The sequence below is a fragment of the Podarcis bocagei genome (assembly GCF_964188305.1).
Source record: "Podarcis bocagei genome assembly, chromosome: 9".
Lineage (NCBI taxonomy): Eukaryota > Metazoa > Chordata > Lepidosauria > Squamata > Lacertidae > Podarcis > Podarcis bocagei.
In genome coordinates, this window is record NC_138134.1 from 77,032,295 (window position 1) to 77,055,197 (window position 22,903).

General features: G+C 48.3%; 2 protein-coding genes across 2 annotated transcripts in view; both read right to left on the minus strand.

The window, feature by feature from the left end:
• VPS16 (VPS16 core subunit of CORVET and HOPS complexes) overlaps positions 1-7,034 on the minus strand; it is a 50,607-nt gene extending 43,573 nt beyond the window's left edge. Inside the window, exons 1-3 of the mRNA XM_081207022.1 lie at positions 6,857-7,034; positions 3,525-3,613; positions 1,270-1,361 (exon numbers count right to left, since the gene is read on the minus strand). Of these exons, the coding sequence (XP_081063148.1) occupies positions 1,270-1,361; positions 3,525-3,613; positions 6,857-6,909 (234 nt within the window). The 5' untranslated portion in view covers positions 6,910-7,034. The remainder of the gene's footprint in view (positions 1-1,269; positions 1,362-3,524; positions 3,614-6,856) is intronic.
• A 2,574-nt stretch (positions 7,035-9,608) lies between these two features.
• Positions 9,609-22,888, minus strand: PCED1A (PC-esterase domain containing 1A). Its single transcript, XM_081207206.1, has 7 exons — positions 22,764-22,888; positions 21,864-21,943; positions 16,772-17,004; positions 15,569-15,719; positions 14,139-14,388; positions 12,127-12,351; positions 9,609-10,444 (listed from the first exon to the last, which is right to left on the minus strand). The coding sequence occupies exons 1-7, from the start codon at positions 22,834-22,836 to the stop codon at positions 10,209-10,211; spliced, it is 1,248 nt and encodes a 415-aa protein (XP_081063332.1). The 5' UTR covers positions 22,837-22,888; the 3' UTR covers positions 9,609-10,208.
• Positions 22,889-22,903: the final 15 nt, after the last annotated feature.

Genomic DNA, 22,903 nt, shown 5'->3' on the forward strand with positions numbered 1-22,903 from the left:
ATGCCTGACTGGCATGTTCTTCCCCCTCCTGGTCGATCGTTCGGGAGCTTCAAAAGCTTTCTTCAGCCCGAACATCAGAGTGACTGATGCCAACAGACATCGGCACACTTAGGGATCCGCAGAATTTGCGCAGCTTATGTAACAGACCTCAGCAACTCAGCATTTTGGCTAATCTACTTTATTTACGTATAAACACACACGGAGCACTGCAACATAGCTCCCTCCCTCTCTAGCATCAGACAGCAAAGAGAATGAACAAAAGACAATAGTCCCACTTCACGGAACACAGGAACACAAACATCCTGTCTCCGTCACTTCCCACTCAGTGGAGTCAAAACATATACTGTCATGTGATAGACAAAAATCCCATGACTGCAACCATAGATCAGGAATTCTAGCAGTTCTCACAGGGGCCAAGCAGATGCCTGTGGGAAACCAGCAAGCAGGATTTGAACGCAAGAGCCCTCTTACTCTCCTGTGGTTTCCAACAACTGGTATTCAGAAGCACTGCTGCCTCTAATTGTGGAGGCACAGCATAGCCAACCTGGCTGGTAGCCATCTATAGCCCTCTCCTCCATGGAATTTCCTAAGCCTCTTTCAAAGTCATCCATTTGGCAGCCACGTCGCGACTCGAACCCAGCCCCCCTGTTGCTGAACCCCCAAAGTTTTCGTTCTCAGCTGAAAAAAGAGCTTGGTGCACACAGCACAATTTGACAGTCTTCGTTCAAAGTTTGCCCTTGCTTTCCCCCATCCTCCTCATTTCCCTCTGTTGCCTTTACCACTGCGAGTGTCACCTCTTTGGGGCAGAGAACTGACCTGCCTTCTCCCTCCTTTTTGCTGTTGTTGCTAATGTTACTATGCAGTGCCGGATTTAGGTTTGATGAGGCCCTCAGCTCCTGAAGGTAATGGGGCCCTTTATATGTCCAGCTGTCCTTTGTCAACAACAAATTGTTGCTGTTTTTTGTGTTGAATATTTGCTATAGGGTAATTTATGGACCTCATAAGTATCTAACCAGTGTTGTTTTAGGGAGCAGGCTACTTACACCATAGGAGCCTACACAACACAAAACACTGTTACTGTAAGTAGGTTTTATTTTATTTGTTTTTTTATCTTATATTCTGGAAATGTACATCTAGGGGTTTTCTCTTTAATTTTTTTGGGGGCCCCAAGAGAGTGGAGCCCTAAGCTATAGCTTGTTTAGCTTATACGTAAATCCAGCACTGTTACTATGCAATGCACAGTGACCATTGATAACACAATTTGCTTACCGGAATGCTAGCTAAGAGGACCCCTGAGGCAGTGTAGATTTCCAGAGGTGGCCGGGAACTGGGAGATTTCTCTTTCTTGTTTTTCAGCAAAGCTAAAAAGATAGAGGCTTTTTTTAAAAATCACAATACAAAACAATGATGAGAAGTCAAGCCCCTGACAATTGCCGTTCTCACCTCCCATTTTAATTCTTTGTGAGCATTTCTTTAATTATGCCATTACTAGCAGCCTTGTAACTGCCATTGCGCAGAAATTCTAAGAAACAAAAAAAAACACACCAAACCAGCGTCGTTTCGAGCCAGTAGTCAAAACCAAAAAAGTTCAGTCTGCCATCTTGATTCAAAATGGCATCCGACTGCCTCCAAACATGGCTGAGAAGCTGCTCCTTGATCTCAGGAACCAGAAGGCAAAAAATTTTGGTTACGGTCAAAATAGACAGCCAAAATATAGAGCTATTATTATTATTGCCCATATGTGCCAAGTCAACTGCTTAGGATTTACTAGTGGCTATTCTGGCAGCTAGGGATGCGAGTGGCGCTGTGGGTTAAACCAGAGCCTAGGACTTGCCGATCAGAAGGTCGGCGGTTCGAATCCCCGCGACGGGGTGAGTTCCCGTCTTTCGGTCCCAGCTCCTGCCCACCTAGCAGTTCGAAAGCACGTCAAAGTGCAAGTAGATAAATAGGTACCGCTCCGGCGGGAAGGTAAATGGCGTTTCCATGCGCTGCTCTGGTTCGCCAGAAGCGGCTTAGTCATGCTGGCCACATGACCCGGAAGCTGTGCGCCGGCTCCCTCGGCCAGTAAAGCGAGATGAGCGCCACAACCCCAGAGTCGGCCACGACTGGACCTAATGGTCAGGGGTCCCTTTACCTTTATTCTGGCAGCTAGCGCCAGTGCCCGCCCTCTTTCCTTGCCCTGATTTAATAATAATAATCAGGGCAGATTTGAGGGTAAACCATATACAGCACGGGTCTGCCCTTGTGGCTCGTTGGAAGTTGAAACTGCTCCACATGTACTATTACGTTGCCGTTTTTATGAGGATATACGTTTGACTTTTATTACACCTGTTTTGCAAAAGTCCAGGAAAGAATCGGAACTCCATAGTTTAAAACTACTGCTAGAGGATAAGAATCCCAAGACTACATTAAATGTAGCCAAATTCTGTGTGTCTGCAATCAATCACAGGAAGCAAGTGGTATCCCATAATGACCAAAACCCCAAATATTAACTACAGGGAGCACGCTAATAATTAATTTTAATTTTTATATTTAAATCCTTGTTATACTCATATTGTCCTTTGTATTTCTGATATTTTTATGATCTGTGATATTGTGTGTGTTGATGCTGGTCTGTGACCATATTAATAAATTCATTCATTCATTCAATAATAATAATAATAATATTTATCCCGCCCGCCCCAGCCGAAGCCGGGCTCAGGGCGGCTAACAACAATCAAATAATCAAATAATCCAACATTCTAAAAACATTTCATTATAAAAATTAATTAAAATCAAATTAATGGCAACCAATTAAGCAAAATTCTGTGCAGGTTGCCAGAGGAGGGAGTCAGGCTGCGCCCTGACCAAAGGCCTGGCGGAACAACTCTGTCTTGCAGGCCCTGCGGAAAGATGTCAAGTCCCACAGGGCCCTAGTCTCTTGGGACAGAGCGTTCCACCAGATTGGGGCCACGTCCGAAAAAGCCCTGGCTCTGGTTGAGGCCAGCCTAACCTCCCTGTGGCCTGGGACCTTCAGGATGTTTTTATTTGCAGACCATAGGTTTCTCTGTGGGGCATACCAGGAGAGGCGGTCCCGTAGGTACGAGGGTCCTAGGCCGTATAGGGCTTTAAAGGTTAAAACCAGCACCTTAAACCTGATCCTGTACTCCACCGGGAGCCAGTGCAGCTGGTATAGCACCGGGTGAATGTGATCTCGCAGCAAGCACCCCGTAAGGAGTCTCGCCGCAGCATTCGGCACCCGCTGGAGCTTCTGGGTCAGTCTCAAGGGCAGCCCCACGTAGAGCGAGTGACAATAATTTATTTCGTTCGGGTCCCGCCCTTCCTCCAGGAACCTCAAGGCGTTCTCACAACAGCCCTGTAGGGTAGGCTAGGCAGAGCCAGAAAGAGAGCGTGCGACTGACTGCATCATGCAGGCCATACCCCTTGGCAAATTCCCCGACTGAATGAGACTGGGCCGAGAGAGGAAACCTCCCAGCTGCAAAGGAACAGCTGGTGCCAGAAAGAGGAGCTGGCTCTTGCCGTACCAATGGGGCCTCCATAGGGCGCAGCAGCGACCAAGCAATCCCGTAGGTCTTCTCTCAGGTTCCAGCCCATGGTGTACAAATCCAGTTTCCTGCAGGAAGAAAACGTTAGCGGAAAGTTTCGGGGGGAGAGAAATGTCAGGTTAAATAAAAGCAGAGACCCGAAGCGTTGACAAAACCCAGCATTCTGTTCCCAACGCTGGTCAGCTCTGCGCTTTGGGAAGCCCCCAAGCAGGGCACTGGGGCAACTGGCCTTCCTAGTCGTTTGCCCCAACCAGGCAATAGACACTCAGAGATGGGGAGCAGGGAGAGAAGTAGGGTCCTGGAGGGATGTGGGGAAGGAGGATGGGGATGGAGGAGAAGATTATGGAGTCAGCAGAGCAGCTGGGAAGCAGGGTGTCCTCTGTTTGAATTTTGCCTCTGCCACAAACCCACCTGGCGACCTTAGCTCAGCCCCAGCTCCCCTCCCTGTTTGCAATGTGGGGTTAGCAACAGCGGCCTGCCTCGCAGGTCTGTTGTAAAGGTTACTGAGACAGGGGTTCGCGCAGTGGTCTGAACACAGAAAAGTACATGGTTCCTGGGCTCCAACTCCCTTCAACCCTGAGTCCATTGGGAGATGGAGTCCAGGAGAATCCCTGACGTTCACCAATGACATCTGTTATATTAAGTGTCAAATGCTGTTCCTAAAATAAATTAATAGTAATAATCAGTGCTTTTTTTTCTTAAAAAATGTTTAGGGGTACTCTCATTTTGACTGAAGAAAACTACCATTTGATAGTTCAAATCAGGAGAAATAAATACAGTAAATGGACAAAAGATTCACAAAATGTTTAGGGGTATGCGTACCCGTGTCCCCCCCCCCCCCCGAAAAAGCACTGATCATAATAATAAGAAACACCTTGCCGCAGCAGGAGGTGCCTAAGCAAAATTTTCCGCAATCTATTTATTGGATAGCTGCCTTTCCCACAAACACACCCTGCTGAAACCACACCGTGAAGAAGTGTGCATGCACACGAAAGCTTATACCAAGAACAAACTTAGTGGGTCTCTAAGGTGCTACTAAGGACACAGGTGGTGCTGTGGTCTAAACCACAGAGCCTAGGACTTGCCGATCGGAAGGTCAGCGGTTCAAATCCCCGCAACGGGGTGAGCTCCCGTTGCTTGGTCCCTGCTCCTGCTCACCTAGCAGTCACATCAATGTGCAAGCACATCAACGTGCAAGTAGATACCGTAAATAGGTACCGCTCCAGGTAAACAGCGTTTCTGTGCGCTGCTCTGGTTCGCCAGAATCGGTTTAGTTCTGCTGGCCACATGACCCGGAAGCTGTACGTCGGCTCCCTTGGCCAATAAAGTGAGATGAGTGCTGCAACCCCATAGTTGGCCCCCTACGGGCCCTAACGGTCAGGGGTCCCTTTACCTTTAAGGCAGTGTTTCCCAAACGTTTTTGGGCAACGGCACACCTGCTTACCGGAAAAAAATCTCGCGGCACACCACCATTAAAGCCCCGCCCCGTGACGTCAGCGCGCAGCGTCACGCCGGGAGGGACGCACAAAAGTGAACGTTTTTTCCCTCCCCCTTGCCGGGGTGGGAGGAGGCAGCAGAGCGAGGGCAGCTGAGGCGGCGGCGGCTGCGATAGCGGGCGGAGGAGGAGCCGTCGCCGGGAGTTGCTGCTGCTGCTGTTGCTGCTGCTGCCCGGACATGCCGGCCTCCTCCTCCTCCGCTGTCTCGCGCTCCTCCCTTTTGCGCGCGCTGCCCCGCCGCTCGGCACGACCACCGCGGAGCCGCCCCGGCTCGACGCGGATCCTCGCCGCCGCCGCCTCTCGCCGCCGCCTCTCGCCCGCCTCCCTCCCACGGCACACCAGCCGGTGTCTCACGGCACACTAGTGTGCCGCGGAACACCGGTTGGGAAACACTGCTTTAAGGTGCTACTGGACAATTTATTTAGTTTTTTATATATTTCGTGCTCAAACCAGTTCGCAACCTAGCCAGATGGGTGGCATATAAATAAAGTATGATTTTCAGTTAATTCATAGAATCATAGAATCATAGAGTTGGAAGAGACCACAAGGGCCATCGAGTCCAACCCCCTGCCAAGCAGGAAACACCATCAGAGCACTCCTGACATATGGTTGTCAAGCCTCTGCTTAAAGACCTCCAAAGGAGGAGAATCCACCACAATCCTTGGCAGCAAATTCCACTGTCAAACAGCTCTTACTGTCAGGAAGTTCTTCCTAATGTTTAGGTGGAATCTTCTTTCTTGTAGTTTGGATCCATTGCTCCGTGTCCGCTTCTCTGGAGCAGCAGAAAACAACCTTTCTCCCTCCTCTATGTGACATCCTTTTATATATTTGAACATGGCTATCATATCATATGTAGCATAGTCGACTTGGAAGGGGGGCCCCATGAAGGAAGAAGCCACCGCCAAAGAAGATTTGCAAAATAAGTTAATGAACTACGCAGGACATATTAGATCATTTGAAACCCAAGGAAGAAAGGACACTGATTTTTTAAAAAGGGGTAAAGTTTCATGCATACTTTGGAAGCTTCGTGCGTAGGTTTTGACATTAGCTGAACTTCCAAAAGTCACTTGCAATAAGACGAATAAGGTGTAAAAATTGGATTGTGAAGAATGTAAGATTCTATGGATGTGCATGAATAAGTATAAAATAATGGAACCGGGAGGGGGAGTGGAGGGAAGTTAATCAAGATTTATGGTTTACATTTTTGATTGTGGTGAGTGGTATTTTTGCGGGGTGGGGGGTTGTTATCATAAAATTAACAAATTGTATTTAATTTTTTTTAAAAGGACGCCTCCCCCATGGCCCTCTAGACCAGTGTTCCCCAACCTTGGGCCTCCAGCTGTTTTTGGACTACAACTCCCATCATCCCTCGCTAGCAAGACCAGTGGTCAAGGATGATGGGAATTGTAGTCCAAAAACAGCTGGAGGCCCAAGGTTGGGGAACACTGCTCTAGACCAACCACCCGCAGTGCAGGAATCTTTTGCCCAAGGCGCGTCTTGAACCCACGACCCTGAGATGAAGACCCTCATGCTCTCCCAACGGAGGCTAATAATAATAATAATAATAATAATAATAATAATGTATGCTCGTCTGACCAGCTGCAACCCCCCCCCCCGATCCGGCTGGTGCCCTCCCAGTGCAAAATGCTTTGCAGGAGCTGCGCCCCTGCCCCTGCGGAGTGGGTGAGGACCCCTCCCCATCAATATAAAGCATTTTTTTGGGGGGGAGGAGTGGGATTGGGGTTGTTCCAGGGAGTGGGGCAAAATTAGGGGAGGGTCAGAGAGGGGGGGAGTCTCGGGGGGGCGCCCACTGACCGGTAATAGGCCGCTTCCCCGAGGGGGTCCCAGTTTGCCGTGTAGCAGTCCATGCCTTGCGCCCCTGGACCCAGCAGAGAGGCTCTTCTCCCCGGGACGCTTCCGCCCTCAGCGTCCACCCCAGGCAAACGGACACAGGGAAGCCGAGGCCGCCATCTTGAGCGAGGGCACGGCGCTGCTTCCGGGGCCTGGCTCTCCGCTGCCCCCTAGAGGAGGAGGATTCTGTCAATCACTCTGCAAGGCACGCCTCTATTAAAGGGCCCGCGTTGAGATCATTTTCATTCATTTTTATCTTATTTTTATGCTTCTGTTTTTTTATTTTCTTGGGTGGCAGTGGTAAATATTTGTTATTTGTATTTTAACTTCTTTTTCTGGGGGGAGATATTTGTTGTTGCTGCTGCTATTTCATTTTAAAAACAGAGAGGGTCGGTAGCAAAAAGCAGGTGAAGATTTTAGAAAGGTGCAAAAAGTGTAAAAGCATGCACATTGAATGAGTTGCAGCTGCCAGAGGGATTGACAAATAACAAAATACCGGGTAAAGAATATCTGCATTATCCGATTGCCCAAGTACAGTTCCAGGTTTGTTGCCTTGAAAACGGCGGCTCTGTTGCATACGTAATAAATGAATGCCAAATCATATTTGCTGTCAGAAATATCTGGAGGTTCTTGTCCTTGTCGAGATGTCAAATTGTGCATATGAGATCACTTCTGAGCAGGCATGCAGAACAGGACTGAGCTGCAAATAAATAACTCCCTGCCACCTCCGCCCCTCATTTGCAGTGCAACAGCCAGGGCAGGTTGTACAGTTATAATTTAGCTTATGGTATCCATCACCTCTGACCATTACCGTATTTATTTATTGCACTGCTATCCTACTTTTTCCTCTGAGTTCAAGGTGGCCCACAGGACCACTTTATTGTCACAACAACCTGGCAAGGTGGGTTAAGCTAAGAGGCCCAAGTGTCTGACCCAAGATTCATTGTTGACATAGGACTAGTAACTAGCTGAAATCCAGCATCGTCTGAGCTCTGTGAGTGCAGCTTTCTCCGGATTGAAGTGAAGAGTGTTTGAGGACCGGGACATTCACGGGGAAACCAAAATGCTTGTTTACAAAGCTATTCTACTACCAACCTTACTGTATGCTTGTGAAACGTGGACCACTTATAAACGCCATCTCCAACTCCTCGAAAGATTCCGTCAATGGCGTCTCCGAAAAATTTTACGCACCACTTTGGAAAACAGGCAAACTAATGCCAGTGTACCGGAAGAAGCAAAGATCACCAGTGTTGAAGCAATGATTCTTCAACATCAACTTCGTTGGACTGGTCATGTTGTGCGGATGCCTGATGATCGTCTTCCAATAGATTTTCTCTTTCCGGTACTTCCTAGTTCAACACAGTGCACAACCTAAAAACACACAGCCTGAAGCATCTGTAACCCGAGGTACCACTGTATTTTGAATTCGGTATGTATGGGGGTGTCAAAATCTTTTAAGTGCTTAGGACCTCTAAAGGTCTTAATCCAGACCTGGTGAGAAGGCTAAAAAGCTGCCCTTTCGTGCTGGTTGGGTGACTCTGGGCCACTGGAAAGAGGGACCGTGCAGCAGAAATAGTAAGGGTATTTGACCACCACCACCCCCAGACCACTAGACCTCTGCTAAAAATGTGCGGGGCCCCTCCAGCTCCAATGTACATGTCTTTTCCAACCTCTACGTCTCTTTGTTGCTGATTTTATCTTTGCTCAGTGAGGACTTTGCAGAAATCTAAAAACAGATACAGACCCAGGGCGGGGTTACGCACGACCCCAGCAGCCATCTTCCTTTCAAACCGTATTTAACTACCTGGAGAGTGTAATAATAAAATTTAAGGTCTTATATATATATATATGTATATATAATAAATATTCATAAATGTACCAACCGAGCACGTACATAGATCAGCGCAGGAAGACCGACCTGAAACCATTTTGACTCCCAAACTGACCCAATGTTTTCTCTGCAAAGACAGGGAGCGGGTGAGGGAACCTTCCCATTGTCACAGGAATTGGGAAATCACCATCTCAAAGGAATGGCCAGACTACCAGGAAAGGCAATCAGATAAGGCATTATCAGATAACCTGGCAAACAAGGAAAAACAACAACACTCAAATTTCTGTTGTAGACCGCCTTTTCTGTGATGTAGGTATGATGTTTGTGGGGGGTGGTCTTAGGTTACACCCCTTCTGTGATGTATGTACGATGTATGGAGGGGTGGTCTTGAGCTCCAGGGCAGGGAATTTAAAATGTCTATATAAGGCCTTGCGCGACATTGTTCTGGGTTCCTCCTCCTTTCCTGCGTGTGAGGGGAGCACCCTGTTGCAACAGATCAATAAAGATCAAGCTTACTAGCTGCTTTGCTTCTCAATATTCTCTGGTTGGCCTCTGTTATTTTCTCCTACCAATAGGGAACCCACTTAAGGACTCTATACAGGCTCTTGGGTACCCCATAAGGGGAAAAGGGCAGATTTAATGTGTTTACAACAAGAGCAACCACCAGTTCTTTCCAGGCGAGTCTCACAAGTTGTACTAAAACAGTGTGTGATGCTCTGCAGTGACTCCCTCCTCACTGCCACCTGCGTGTCACAGGTACTGAAAAGCAAGGTGGTTCTCCCGAGAGAAAAGTAACAGGAATACCCAAGGATGCTTTGCCGCAATATTCAAAGCCCACCCCTTACAGAAACCTCCGACGACACAAACCACAGATGCAGCAGGGGCTTCTGCAGTTTCTTTTAATTAGGAGTTGTATAAAACAAAACACAAAAATACCCCGCCCCGGTTTCAAACTGTTACAGCACGCGCACATAACAACCTTCCCAGCATGGCGCAATATTGGCCGACTCCTGCAAGCAGGATTATTGGGGAAGGGGAGGCGTCTCATGGCACGATTCCTTCTGTGCTTCCAGGAGGAAATTAAAATGTGGGGGGAGCGGGGAAACAGAGGAGAAGCCCCCAGATCCAGGTACCTGGCTGGCTCTCTGAGCGATGCGCTGGGGGGACAGGAACTCACCTTCCCCTGGGCAAAAAAGACGAAGTCCGTAGGTGGGGTCAGTGCTATAAATGCACAAACCAGCCGAGGCGCTGGCAACGGGAGCACATCGCCACATGCCCTCTGAACCTCCATGTCTCAAAGAAGGACATTGCGTCAACGTGTGAAAAAATTAAGGCACCACAAAACACAAAACAGGACCAACAGCTGCCTGGGTCAAACCCCTTGGTTATAGACAGGCATGATGGAACAAAGACCCCGGACACCAAAGACCAGCTTTGTCTGAGAATCCACATGGTGCAAGTCCTTTGCCAGACCCCAGAAGAATTTCAATAGCGCTGGGAACGGACGGGGCAGAACCTCCGGTAGGGGGTCTCGTCTCTCGGGTAGAAGCAGGGGCGGCGCATGACGTAGCTGCCGTGGTGACCACCGACACGGCTCCTCCTGCGCTGGCGCCAGGAGCGCGGGGGGTCGTTCTCCTCGTCGTGGGAGGGGTAAGCAGGGAAGGGGCCCGGGATGGGCGCGGAGTTGCCGCCCAGGTGGCGGAAGTCGTGAAGTGCTGCAGCTGGGGATGAAAAGGAAAGCGGGAGAACGAAGGAATAAGGCCGTCGCAAGAGGCTGGCTGAATCAGGGCTGTCGAGCTCAGCATCTTTGGGGGGGGGGCAACCACATGCCTAAATGGGAAGCCGGCAAACAGGATCCCACCACAAGAGCACTTTCCCTTCCTGTTGTTTCCAGCAACTTAGAATTGGCATTTAGAAGCATGTAACATGGTCCGAAAATTACTTTATCCATCTACTTCCCGCCCTCCCAATTCCATGGTTTCCATATTTACCCTTGCATATTTCACATATAGGGATGCGGGTGGCGCTGTGGGTTAAACCACAGAGCCTAGGGCTTGCCGATCAAAAGGTCGGTGGTTCGAATCCCCGCGACGGGGTGAGCTCCCATTGCTCGGTCCCTGCTCCTGCTGGCCACATGACCCGGAAGCTGTACATCGGCTCCCTCGGCCAATAAAGCGAGATGAGCGCCGCAACTCCCGAGTTGGCCATGACTGGACCTAATGGTCAGGGGTCCCTTTACTATTTCATCACATATACTGCTCAATGCATCCATTTTAACCTACTCATCTTAATAATGAACCTTGTTGCTTATATTTCAAGCCCTGCTCGCATTTTCATCTTGCTATAGCAGTTCTTGAAATACTCCAATCCTCAAGGCTATTTTTTTGTCCTTTTGGTCTCTAACTGTCAGGGAACTGCCATCGGAGGAACAGGTGGTGGAAGGGCTCACAGAGGCTGGGAGGGAGTCAGCAGCGAAAGCAGGGACCAGCAGGGGGAGAGGTAGGTCTCTGGAGGAAGGTCTCATGAATGCGGAGAGAGACGGAGCAGCTAAAGCAGGAACTAGCAGGGAAGAGGGAGGGCTCAGGGACACGTCCAGCGAGAACAGCGGGGAGGTGTCAGAAGCTCCCATAGGGAGACCCATTCCTCGCAGGAAGCTGTCACGTCGTGAGTCCAGGAGACGTGTTTCCGTTAAGGAGCTTCTATGCTGGAAGCGCTTCCGAAAACAACCACTGTCGGAATCTGGAAGTGACTAGGGCAGACATGTTTGAGGAGCTCTGTCACACACAGAGGTTTGTGGAGTTGCACAAACTCTGAGGGACCACGATTTTACGCACAAGCAGCTAATCATCCCATCACACTAACCTTTGCTCTTAATCTTGCCAATTCCCCATACTCCATCCTTTTTGATGCCCAATTGCCCCGTCTTCTTTTAAAGCCATCTAAAGTCGGTGGCTGTCGCTGTGGGAGGGAGTTCCACAGATTAACTGTGAACTCCGCAAGGAGGGCCTTCCTATTTAACCTCTCCTGCAACTTCCAACACTCTCCTCCGTTGCACGCCCACCAGTTCCAATGTCAGGAAAGTGAGAGGGAAAACCTTTTCTGGGTCCGTGGGTAACTTTAAGAACGTCCATGCCTCTCACTTGCCTTTTCTCTGCACTAAAAAGTCCCGGACGCTGTAACTTTTCCTGAGTCCCTCCATCGCCCTGATCCATTTCAGCAGCCCTTTTCTGAATCCTGCCTTCCTGTCCTATGGCCAAAATTGTAGCAGCTGCTCTGCATCCCTGCCCAAATTCAGTGGTGAGGGCAGGTAGGTCTAACGTCAAGTCCACCTTGGGTGGGTATGGTGCCAGAACCCCAAAGGATTCTGGGAAGGGTGGGAGAAAGAGCTGGATTGAGGACATACCATCCATGTGGGGCGTCAGGAAGTGGGGGTCCTCAAAGCTACGAAATCCAGAGACGGGTTCGGAGGGCCCCCAGTTGCTGGGAACGAGGACTGAGTCGTCGTAAAACTGGGGGACACAGGGGTAAGGCGGTGGGTGGGAGTCACGAGGGCCGGGGAGCAGTTGGGAAGCGCCAAGACGGGGCGGCAATGGCGGCAAAGGTGTCCCTGGCGTATTCCACGCAGGCTCTGCGGAACGAATGGAGAGGGCCGTTCAAAGCTGTCATTGAAAGTCTACTCAGTATTGATCCAGAGTAGATTCCAACGTATAGTTATACATACACATTGCAGGATTCCCCAAAAATAGACCAGAGGCAATTAATATTCCATTCAGCAGAGCTTGACTACTACTGAAGGCAAATGAGCATAATGGTCACAAATCCAATACAGTCAGGATTAGCACTGTCCATAAGTAGTCCAGTTGCAGCAGACCTAATTTAAACTTACAATAACGTACAATAAGACTAAAACCTTAACACTGGTACCTTGTTTGTCAAACTTAATCCGTTCAACTCCCGGAACCATGCGGAAGCCAAGGCATGGCTTCCGATTGGCTGCAGGGTTTGGGAGCCGATTTGTTTGGGAGCCAAGGCGTTCGACAACCAAGGTACCACTGTATACAGAACACCACACCAGAAGGAAAGAGAGACAAAAAGAGAAAAGTGAATCCCAGGCTCCTTCTAGCCTTGTTATTATAGTCAATAAACACACAAAACGTAACCGGCTGTACGTTTGAAAAAATAAGATATACTATTCATTGTATTGAATTGTAGATTTCAACAGAAATAACTCATGAAGTTCAATGGAAAAAATAGAATGCCCAGTGGATCAGTTCATTCTCTAATCAGTTTATGCATAAGGTCCATATATGTGAAAGTGTCTATTCCACCTGTCTGTTCATAGAGTCCATATGGGTCACTTTAAGAAAGAAATTTTGTACCTGTTGATTGACAACACCTGTTACTCTAATCAATATTGTGCTTGTCCATATACCTCTACTCTGTAAAAGTTGCTGCTTACAGCAGCTACTACTATGCTATAAGATCCACTGTCCTGTGATAACATATATGTATGGTTGTTGACAGTTTTTATATTATTTTTGCTGTAAAAATGTGTGAGATTACGATATTGTATTTATTTGCATTACCTAGAGTTTGTACTACTGATGAAGCCCAGGACGGCGAAACAAGGCTAATATTCTGGAAATCCTTGTCTTAGACTCTGTGAAAGGATTCTGTTGAACTGCAACAACCTTTTGTGTGGATTGTTGGACTCTATGAACCAACAGGTGGAATAGACACTTTCACATATATGGTCCGGGTCATGTGGCCAGTATGACTAAGCCGCTTCTGGTGAACCAGAGCAGCACACGGAAACGCTGTTTACTTTCCTTCCCGCCAGAGCGGTACCTATTTATCTACTTGCACTTTGATGTGCTGTCAAACTGCTAGGTTGGCAGGAGCAGGGGCCGAGCAATGGGAGCTCACCCCGTCGCGGGAATTCGAACTGCCAACCTTCTAATCGGCAAGCCCTAGGCTCTGTGGTTTAACCCACAGTGCCACTCGCGTCCCCTAATACAATGAATAGTATATCTTATTTTTTCAAACGTACAGCCGATTACGTCGTTTGTATTTATTGAATATGTTTCACGTAACCAGAGGTTTATTGTTGTTTTGCGCTTATTATTATAGTCAGCATGACCTTGACAGAAGAGATAACAGAGCAGTTGAAGCCAGCTGTACTTAGCTTCTCTGAAGGAATAACCCGAACATCATGAACCTTCTGCTTGCTTCTTTCACACAGAGAAGCTCCCAGAACCCTCTTGAATCAATTAGAATAGGAAAGATCTCTACACATCAGATCAATGCTTTCTGCACTAAGAAATGCAAACTGCAAATTGCATCCCGGAGACCTTGCCAACCTCCCTTCCCTGCAGTGGAAAGAGCCAGAAGCGAGCTGGGATCCTGCCCACTCACCATCTGGGCTCCGGTGCCTGCTGGGCACCACCACGCGCCAGGCGTCCGCCACGTGCGTCAGAAGCAGGTTCGTGATCCTGCGATGCACCACATTGTTCCAGTGGACGCCATCCTTGACCCGGTTCCGCAGGTCGAAGCGGAAGTGGAAGTGGAGGTCCAGGACGTCGAAGAGGTGGAAGCCGGCCAAAGTGGCGCCGTAGAAGTTGCCCTCGATTATGTCATTGCGGAGGGTCTTGCTTAAGTGCTGCAGCTGGGAACAGAATGAAAAATGTAAAGGTAAAGGGGACCCCTGACAGTTATGTCCAGTCGCAGACGACTCTGGGGTTGCAGCGCTCATCTCGCTTTACTGGCCAAGGGAGCTGGCGTACAGCTTCCGGGTCATGTAGCCAGCATGACTAAGCCGCTTCTGGCGAACCCGAGCAGCGCACGAAAACGCCGTTTACCTTCCCACCGGAGCGGTACCTATTTATCTACTTGCACTTTTGGGCATGCTTTTGAACTGCTAGGTTGGCAGAAGCAGGGACAGAGAAACGGGAGCTCACCCCATCGCAGGGATTCGAACCGCCAACCTTCTGATCGGGGAGCCCAAGAGGATCAGTGGTTTATATAACAACAACAACAACAACAACAACAACAACAACAACAACAACAATAATAATTTTTTATTTATACCCCGCCCTTCCCGGTTCAGAAAACTGGGCTCAGGGTGGCTAACAACAAATTTAAAACACTCAATTGTAATACAACATAGAAGCAGCATAAAATACAGTATAAAAGCATGGATAACAATAAAATTCAAAGTTCAAAATCAATTTGGGGGGAAGTCCATCCAATAAACATTAGATAATCCCCAGGGCTAGCTGGCTGAATTAGTCCTACTTGGGCCAGCGAGGAGGCCAGGGGAGAATTAGCTGTGGGGTCTCAGAGCGGGTGATCTTCATAAAAGGGAAGGGGGAGGGAAGGGAAATAAAAGATCAGGCTGAATTCAAATTAAAGGCCAGGTAGAATAGCTCTGTCTTACAGGCCCTGTGGAAGGAGGTTAAATCCTGCAGGGCCCTAGTCTCCCATAGAGACTACCTTACACTGCATTTAAAACCAAAATCGCATTTGGGTAGAAACTGTTTCTCAGACGGCTAGTCCTAGTCTTTATAACCCTGTACCTTCTTCCAGAAGGCAGAAGCTGAAAGAGATCATTTCCGGGGTGCGCACTATCCTGCGCTATCTCTGCAGTTTTCTTATGGCACCTGGAAACATAGATTTGATCCAAGGTGGGAAGAGTGCACCCAATTATTCTCTCCGCAGTCTTTACGACCCTGGACAGCATTGTTTTTTCCCTGACCGTGGGAGCAGATCGTAGCCATCATAGTCTGCTCTCACACTACAGTGGACCCCATCCCAGAACCCGGAAGCGCATTCCTGCCACCCCTTACCTCTGGAATAAGGAAGCCTCCTGTCACCCTGGGCCCTAGAGGCATGGTCATGTTCCAGATGACCAAACAGGAGGCTGGGAGGACAGCGTCCAGCCGGTTGAAGACTGTCTCCAGGTTCTTGCGATATGCCTTCATGGAAGACGGGCCGTACCTGCTCAGAGAGTAGAGGAAAGCACCAGTGTCAGGCCACAGCGGAGACCCCTTGCCCGAGCCAGGAGATTTCAGGGATCAGGCTGGGGAGTACCACTTCTATCTATCTATCTATCTATCTATCTATCTATCTATCTATCTATCTATCTATAATTTTTATTGCTTTTTCTATTTTTTACAATTATATAACATCTTCCCTCCCTCCTCCTTCTGGTTTTCTTATATCAGGGGTCAACAAACTTTTTCAGCAGGGGGCCGGTCCAGTGTCCCTCAGACCTTGTTGGGGGCCAGACTATATTTTTTTTTTTTTGGGGGGGGGGAAATGAACGAATTCCTATGCCCCACAAATAACCCAGAGATGCATTTTAAATAAAAGCACACATTCTACTCATGTAAAAACACCAGGCAAGCCCCACAAATACGTTCTATGCTGTGTACTTTGATTTTTTTTGTAGTTTCTTTTAGCTTTTTCCATTATTAAGGATTTTTCTTTTGCGATTTTGGTTGCTTATATTTATCTGTATTTATTTAAAGCAAAATAAAAGTATTAAAATAAATAAATAAAAAATAAATGAATTTGGAGGAATAGGAAGAGACCTCTTCGTCCCTGCTGTTACTGCTGGCAATTGCTATTCAGCGATTTCCCCCATGTTTCTAAAGAACTGCGCTATTTTATGGATTTTCGCCCATCTGCCTTCTTGCAAAACACCCTGTGGCTTATAGGGAAAGGGAGGAATATACATAATAGAATCGTGGAATCCCAGAGTTGGAAGGGACCTCGAGGGTCATCTATTCCAACCCCCTGCAACGCAGGAACATAGCTGCCAACTTTTCCCTTTTCTTGTGAGGAATCCTATTCGGAATAAGGGAATTTCCCTTTAAAAAAGGGAAACGTTGACAGCTATGCACAGGAATCTTCTGTCCAACGCAGGGCTCGAACCCACAACCTGGAGATTAAGATTCTCACGCTCTGCCGTCTGAGCTATCCCAGCACGCACCACCTACAAGAACATCGCAATAAACGTGACTCTGCCGGCAGCTCCACAGGCCTACCTAGAAACGTCCCAGACGCAGGAGTTGAGGACCAAGACGTCCGGTTGCGGTCCGGCTTGGAAATCTTCCAGAATGCTCTCCACGTACTCTGAGTAGACGCGCGTGAGGAAGTAGAAGCGGACAAGGTGGTGGCCGGTGCGATACTGGCGCACCTCGCGGTAACGGGTGCCGTTGTGGAGGGAGCCCAGAACCCCTCCTTCCACCAAGTGGTCGTCTTCGAAGCGCAGCTCCCCCTGCAGATGGGGGTGAAGGGGAGACAGAAAGCAGCCAGAAGATTGTGGGGCCGGTTGGATATAACATACAGCTTAAAGAATGGGAGAGGTTCGTGCTGGGAATTGCAGCTCCATAAGGGACAAGCTAGGGACGCGGGTGGCGCTGTGGGTTAAACCACAGAGCCTAGGGCTTACCGATCAGAAGGTCAGCGGTTCGAATCCCCATGACGGGGTGAGCTCCCGTTGCTCAGTCCCTGCTCCTGCCAACCTAGCAGTTCAAAAGCACGTCAAAGTGCAAGTAGATAAACAGGTACCACTTCAGCAGGAAGGTAAACGGTGTTTCTGTGCGCTGCTCTGGTTCGCCAGAAGCGGCTTAGTCATACTGGCCACATGACCTGGAAGCTGTACACCGGCTCCTTCGGCCAATAAAGCGAGATGAGCGCTGCAACCCCAGAGTTGGCCGCAACTAGACCTAATGGTTAGGGGTCCCTTTACCTTTAAGGGACAAGCTACAGTTCCCAGGATTCCTTACAAAAAGTAAAGTGCTTTAAATGTGTGGGTGTGATCTTTGTCTGGATTCCAGTATTTCTTGGTGGTGTTTAATTGGAGAAGTAAGGACGGCAACTGATTGACCTCTCGAGGAGCTTACTGATGCAATGACTTGTCCCATCTGCCTGGGATATTTCAAAGATCCTGCGATGTTGGACTGTGGGCATAATTTCTGCAAAGCCCGCATTGTCCAGTCCTGGCCTGAATCTGAGGGAGCCTATGTTTGCCCCGAGTGCAGGAGACTCTATCAGCCAATGGACAGCAGGCCAAACTGGCAACTGGCAAAAGTGGTCCAGCTTGCCAAGCTGTAGGTGGAGAGAGACCCAGAAAGGAGAAGGGAGGTGTGTAAAAGGCATCAGAAGCCCCCAAAGTTCTTTTGTAAGGATGATGAAGCCCCCCTCTGTATGGTGCGTAAACGGACTGTTCTGTACTGAGTTGAATAGGATCCAGAATGCAGCAGTCTGATTCGCCCTAGAACAATAGGATCCAGAATGCAGCAGTCTGATTGGCCCCAGAACAATAGGATCCAGAATGCAGCAGTCTGATTGGTCCGAGAACAATAGGATCCAGAATGCAGCAGTCTGATTGGTCCCAGAACAACAGGATTCAGAATGCAGCAGTCCGATTGGTCCATATGAGCCACCCAATCCAGCTTCAGGTGGAAGTGAATCTGCAACCCGATTGGCCTACAGGAGAATCCCGTAATTAGCCAATCATGTGGGGCCCATTGTGTAAATAATGTATATAAAGCAGACATTCTGGGGGAACTTCCATTCCTCCTCACCACTATGAGCTGAATAAAGAGCATGAAATCCACTCTCGACTCCGAGTTTATTTCACGGACCAAGGCACACAGCGGCCATAAAGTAGCCCTGTTGGAGGAGGTTGCCCGAGAGCTCAAGGAGAAAACCAAGGCCCAGCTGAAGGCTATGGAGGAAGAGAGGAAGAACCTTGAGGGCTGCAAAATTACTGAAGAGCTGGGAAGATCAGAATGGCTGAAAATGTGACTGGACCCAGGCATAGCACCCAATCCCTTGTCACTCTGTCTGAGGACCCTAAGGGCGTGAGACACAAGGCGTAAAAGACTTGGAACCTGCCTGTCCGTCCATCCTCTGACGTTGTACAAAACACAAAGGAATCCAACTTCCACTAGCATCCCTCTGAAGACAGAGTGTGAGTCCTGGGAAACTTTAGCCCCATCCCATAATTCAATGTGCATGTTCAGTCATGGGCGGGGAGATGGCAGGCTCCACCTCCCTACCTGTAAACTTGCATTTGAACTCCCGTGTAAAATTCCCACATAGAGGAATCTGTTCAGGAATTCAAATGTACATTGTTGTTGTTGTTGTTTAGTCATTTAGTCGTGTCCGACTCTTTGTGACCCCCTGGACCAGAGCACGCCAGGCACTCCTGTCTTCCACTGCCTCCCGCAGTTTGGTCAAACTCATCCTAATAGCTTCGAGAACATTGTCCCACCATCTCGTCCTCTGTCGTCCCCTTCTCCTTGTGCCCTCCATCTTTCCCAACATCAGGGTCTTTTCCAGGGAGTCTTCTCTCCTCATGAGGTCGCCAAAGTCTTGGAGCCTCAGCTTCAGGATCTGTCCTTCCAGTGAGCACTCAGGGCTGATTTCCTTCAGAATGGTTCGGTTTGATCTTCTTGCAGTCCATGGGACTCTCAAGAGTCTCCTCCAGCACCATAATTCAAAAGCATCAATTCTTCGGCGATCAGCCTTCTTTATGGTCCAGCTCTCACTTCCATATATCACTACTGGGGAAACCAGAGCTTGAACTATACGGGCCTGCTTCTGTTAAGGAAGCCTTAATACTCATCTTTACCTAGTTGATTCTAGGTTCTCAAATTCCTTCTAAACTAACACTTTTGCCCAGGTAGAAGACTGTTTTTTCCTGGACTTTGAGAGGATCTATTAGAACTTTAATTTCAGCCTTGCTTTGTGAGGTTTGGATGGATCCCTAAAATAAACTGTTGGGAACAATACCTCGGGCAGGGAGTAAATATACACCTGAGGTACCAGAGTCCTTGACTTACAATGGTTCCTTGAGTGAACTGGCAAGTGTTATAATGCCATCTCATCCATCTTGCATTTTTATGTGCTCATCAGATATTCTCATCAAGTGGCATCTCTTTGCTGAGGTTTGTTCTTATACAGTGGTACCTCGGGTTAAGTACTTAATTCATTCCGGGGGTCCGTTCTTAACCTGAAACTGTTCTTAACCTGAAGCACCACTTTAGCTAATGGGGCCTCCTGCTGCTGGTATATTACATCTGTGAAATTAGCTCAAATGTATAAGATAAATAATAAATGTTGGAAATGTAACGAGAAAGAAGGAACATTTTATCATATGTGGTGGGAATATGATGAAAATTATGTATAGATGGTATATTACACCTGTGAAAATTAGCTAAAATGTATAAGATAAATAATAAATGTTGGAAATGTAAAGAAAAAGAAAAAACATTTTACCATATGTTGTGGATATGTAAGAAAGTAAAAAAACTTCTGGGAAATGATATATAATGAGATGGAAAAGATGTTGAAGTATACATTTTTTAAAAAACCAGAAACATTTATACTTGGTATTATAGATGAGGATATTAATAGACAAGACGTTAAATTGTTTTTATATGCAACAACAGCAGAGGCAAGAGTATTGTTAGCCCAGAAATGGAAGCAAGAAGAAATTCCGACAAAAGAAGAATGGCAGACGAAATTAATGGACTACGCAGAATTAGATAAAGTGACAGGAAGGATTCGAAACCTGCGGGACCAGAGAAGATTGGAAGAAATATACAAACTATTTAAAGAGCAACTGTAATCAACAAATTACGCTAGTAGGACTACAAGAAGTTTTGTAAGGAGAAATATATGAAACATTGCAAAATAGAGAAAGAATAGAGATTAGCTATGAGATTTAAATGTAATAGTTAAAGTAAGAAATGTAAATTAAGTGAATAGATTGGAAAATCTTCAGATGTGATTGATGGAAGTCAAAAAACGGTATAAGATATAAAAGTATGTTTAATTATTGTTGAAAATGATATGTTAAAAAAACTATTTTTTTATATATATGAAGATTGTGGGGCTGGGGCGCAAGATGGCGGTGGCAGCGGTGCTGCAGATCTTCCGCATACCACATGCTGGACAAGTAAGAGGTTATTATGTTGACTGGAGGATGGTACACCTTGGTTTTTGAACATTTTGGAAGTCAAATGAACTTCCAGAACAGAGTAAGTTTGGCGCTTTTGTTTTTGCTGTCTATTTTGCGCTTTTGCTTTTTGAGGCTTCAGTTCATTTGTTTTTGCGATGGTGTGGAACCCAGTTCAGCTAATAATCATCAGGCCAATGGCCCACCTGGTTCAGGATCCTGTTCTCGAAGCGGCTGACCAGATGCCCCAATGCAGGCCTAGGCAAACTCGGCCCTCCAGATGTTTTGGGACTACAACTCCCATCATCCCTAGCTAACAGGACCAGTGGTCGGGGATGATGGGAGTTGTAGTCCCAAAACATCTGGAGGGCCGAGTTTGCTTATGCCTGCCCCAATGCAGATACAGTGGTGCCCCGCAAGACAAATGCCTCGCAAGACGGAAAACTCGCTAGACGAAAGAGTTTTCCGTTTTGGAGGTGCTTCGCAAAACAAATCTCCTATGGGCTTGCTTTGCAAGACGACAATGTCTTGCGAGTTCCGCTGGTTTTTTCCCCTTCCCCCCCTTTTTTCTAAGCCGCTTATCAGCTGATCCGATCAGCAGATAAGCCGCTAAAAGCCGCTAATAGCGCTAATCCGCTTATCAGCTGATCCGATCAGCAGATAAGCCGCTAAGAGCCTCTAAAAGCTGCTAATAGCGCTAATCCGCCAATGGGCTTGCTTCGCAAGACGAAAAAAACTGCTAGACGAAGAGAATCACAGAACGGATTCTTTTCGTCTTGCGAGGCACCACTGTAATTACAAAAAGAACAGCACCATTCAGTAGAAGCAGTCAGTTCCCTGTTGGAACAAGGTCTTTGCCTGATGGTGGAAGGACGAGAAGGAGGGAGCCAGTCTGGCTTCTCTAGGGAAAGAGTTCCAAAGACTGGAAGGAGCCACCACAGAGAAGGCCCTGCCCCGCATCCCCACCAAGCCTGCCTGTGAAGGTGGCAGGACCGAGAGAAGGGCCTCCCTCGAAGATCTCCAGACTTGGGCGGATTTGTATGAGGGGATACAGTCTCTCAGAAAGTTTGGACCCAAGCCAGGTATTTCGGACCAGCCCCGGGGAATACGGCAGGCGTCCCCTCCTCACCCCCAACCCCTGGTGTGGAACGGCCTCCGTCGGCTACCTTGGACTTCAGCTGGGAAGCCGTGAGCAAGGAGTCGCTCTGCAGCAGCTGGACCAGATCCTTGTACACACATCGCTGGACTGCAAGGAGGAGGAGGAAACACAACAAGGAGGGAGAATTAGCCCCCGCCTTTACCTTCCCTCCAGGACGCAGGTGGCGCTGTGGGTTAAACCACAGACCCTAGGGCTTGTCGATCAGAAGGTCGGCGGTTCAAATCCCCGTGACGGGGTGAGCTCCCGTTGCTCGGTCCCTGCTCCTGCCACCCTAGCAGTTCGAAAGCACGTCAAAGTGCAAGTAGATAAATAGGTACCGCTCTGGCAGGAAGGTAAACGGAGTTTGCATGCGCTGCTCTGGTTCGCCAGAAGCTGCTTAGTCATGCTGGCCACATGACCCGGAAGCTGTATGCCGGCTCCCTTGGCCAATAAAGCAAGATGAGTGCCGCAACCCCAGAGTCGGCCACGACTGGACCTAATGATCAGGGGTCCCTTTACCCTTTACCTTGCCTTACTTTCCCCTCTGATCCAAGTACAGGAGGGGTGCTGCACATGCAAACATAAGATGTGCCTCCTGGATCAGGCCCATGGCCCATCTAGTCTAGCATCACACAGCAGCCGAGCATATAGTTCTCTCCTCCTCCATGAATTTGCCCAATCCTCTTCCTCCCTCTTGTGGCAGGGAGTTCCAGAGTTTAACCACGCACCACGCAACGGACTGTCTTTTTCATCTGTTCTGAAACTGCTTCGCTGGTTGTCCACCAGCCTTACGAGAGAGGGAGAGAAGCTTTCCTCTCTCTCCCCTTTCTCCATTCCACCCTTCCTGGCAGAAGCTGAACGGGATCCCCAGAGTTCATCCAGCCCAACCCTCCTGCCTCACCTCCTCCAGAAGAACTGACTCACTCACTTGAGTCGCCCAGGATGACCACGAACTTGTTGTGTAGGAGCTGGTGAGCCTCTTTCGAACTGAACGTCGGCATGGTCCGAGTCTTCCGGCCGAGATTAGCCTTGCGCTTGCTGGAGAAGAGAAGAGAAAGACTCGCCCGC

What these genes read in the sequence shown, in the direction of transcription:
- PCED1A (XM_081207206.1), bottom strand. Translation starts at nt 22,836, where the DNA reads ATGCCGACGTTCAGTTCGAAAGAGGCTCACCAGCTCCTACACAACAAG. An exon ending in GAGGCTTCCTTATTCCAGAG is followed by an intron (nt 14,389 to 15,568) that starts GTAAGGGGTGGC and finishes TTCTGTTCCCAG; the next exon opens with CTGCAGCACTTAAGCAAGAC. An exon ending in CAGGCACCGGAGCCCAGATG is followed by an intron (nt 12,352 to 14,138) that starts GTGAGTGGGCAG and finishes TTCGTTCCGCAG; the next exon opens with AGCCTGCGTGGAATACGCCA.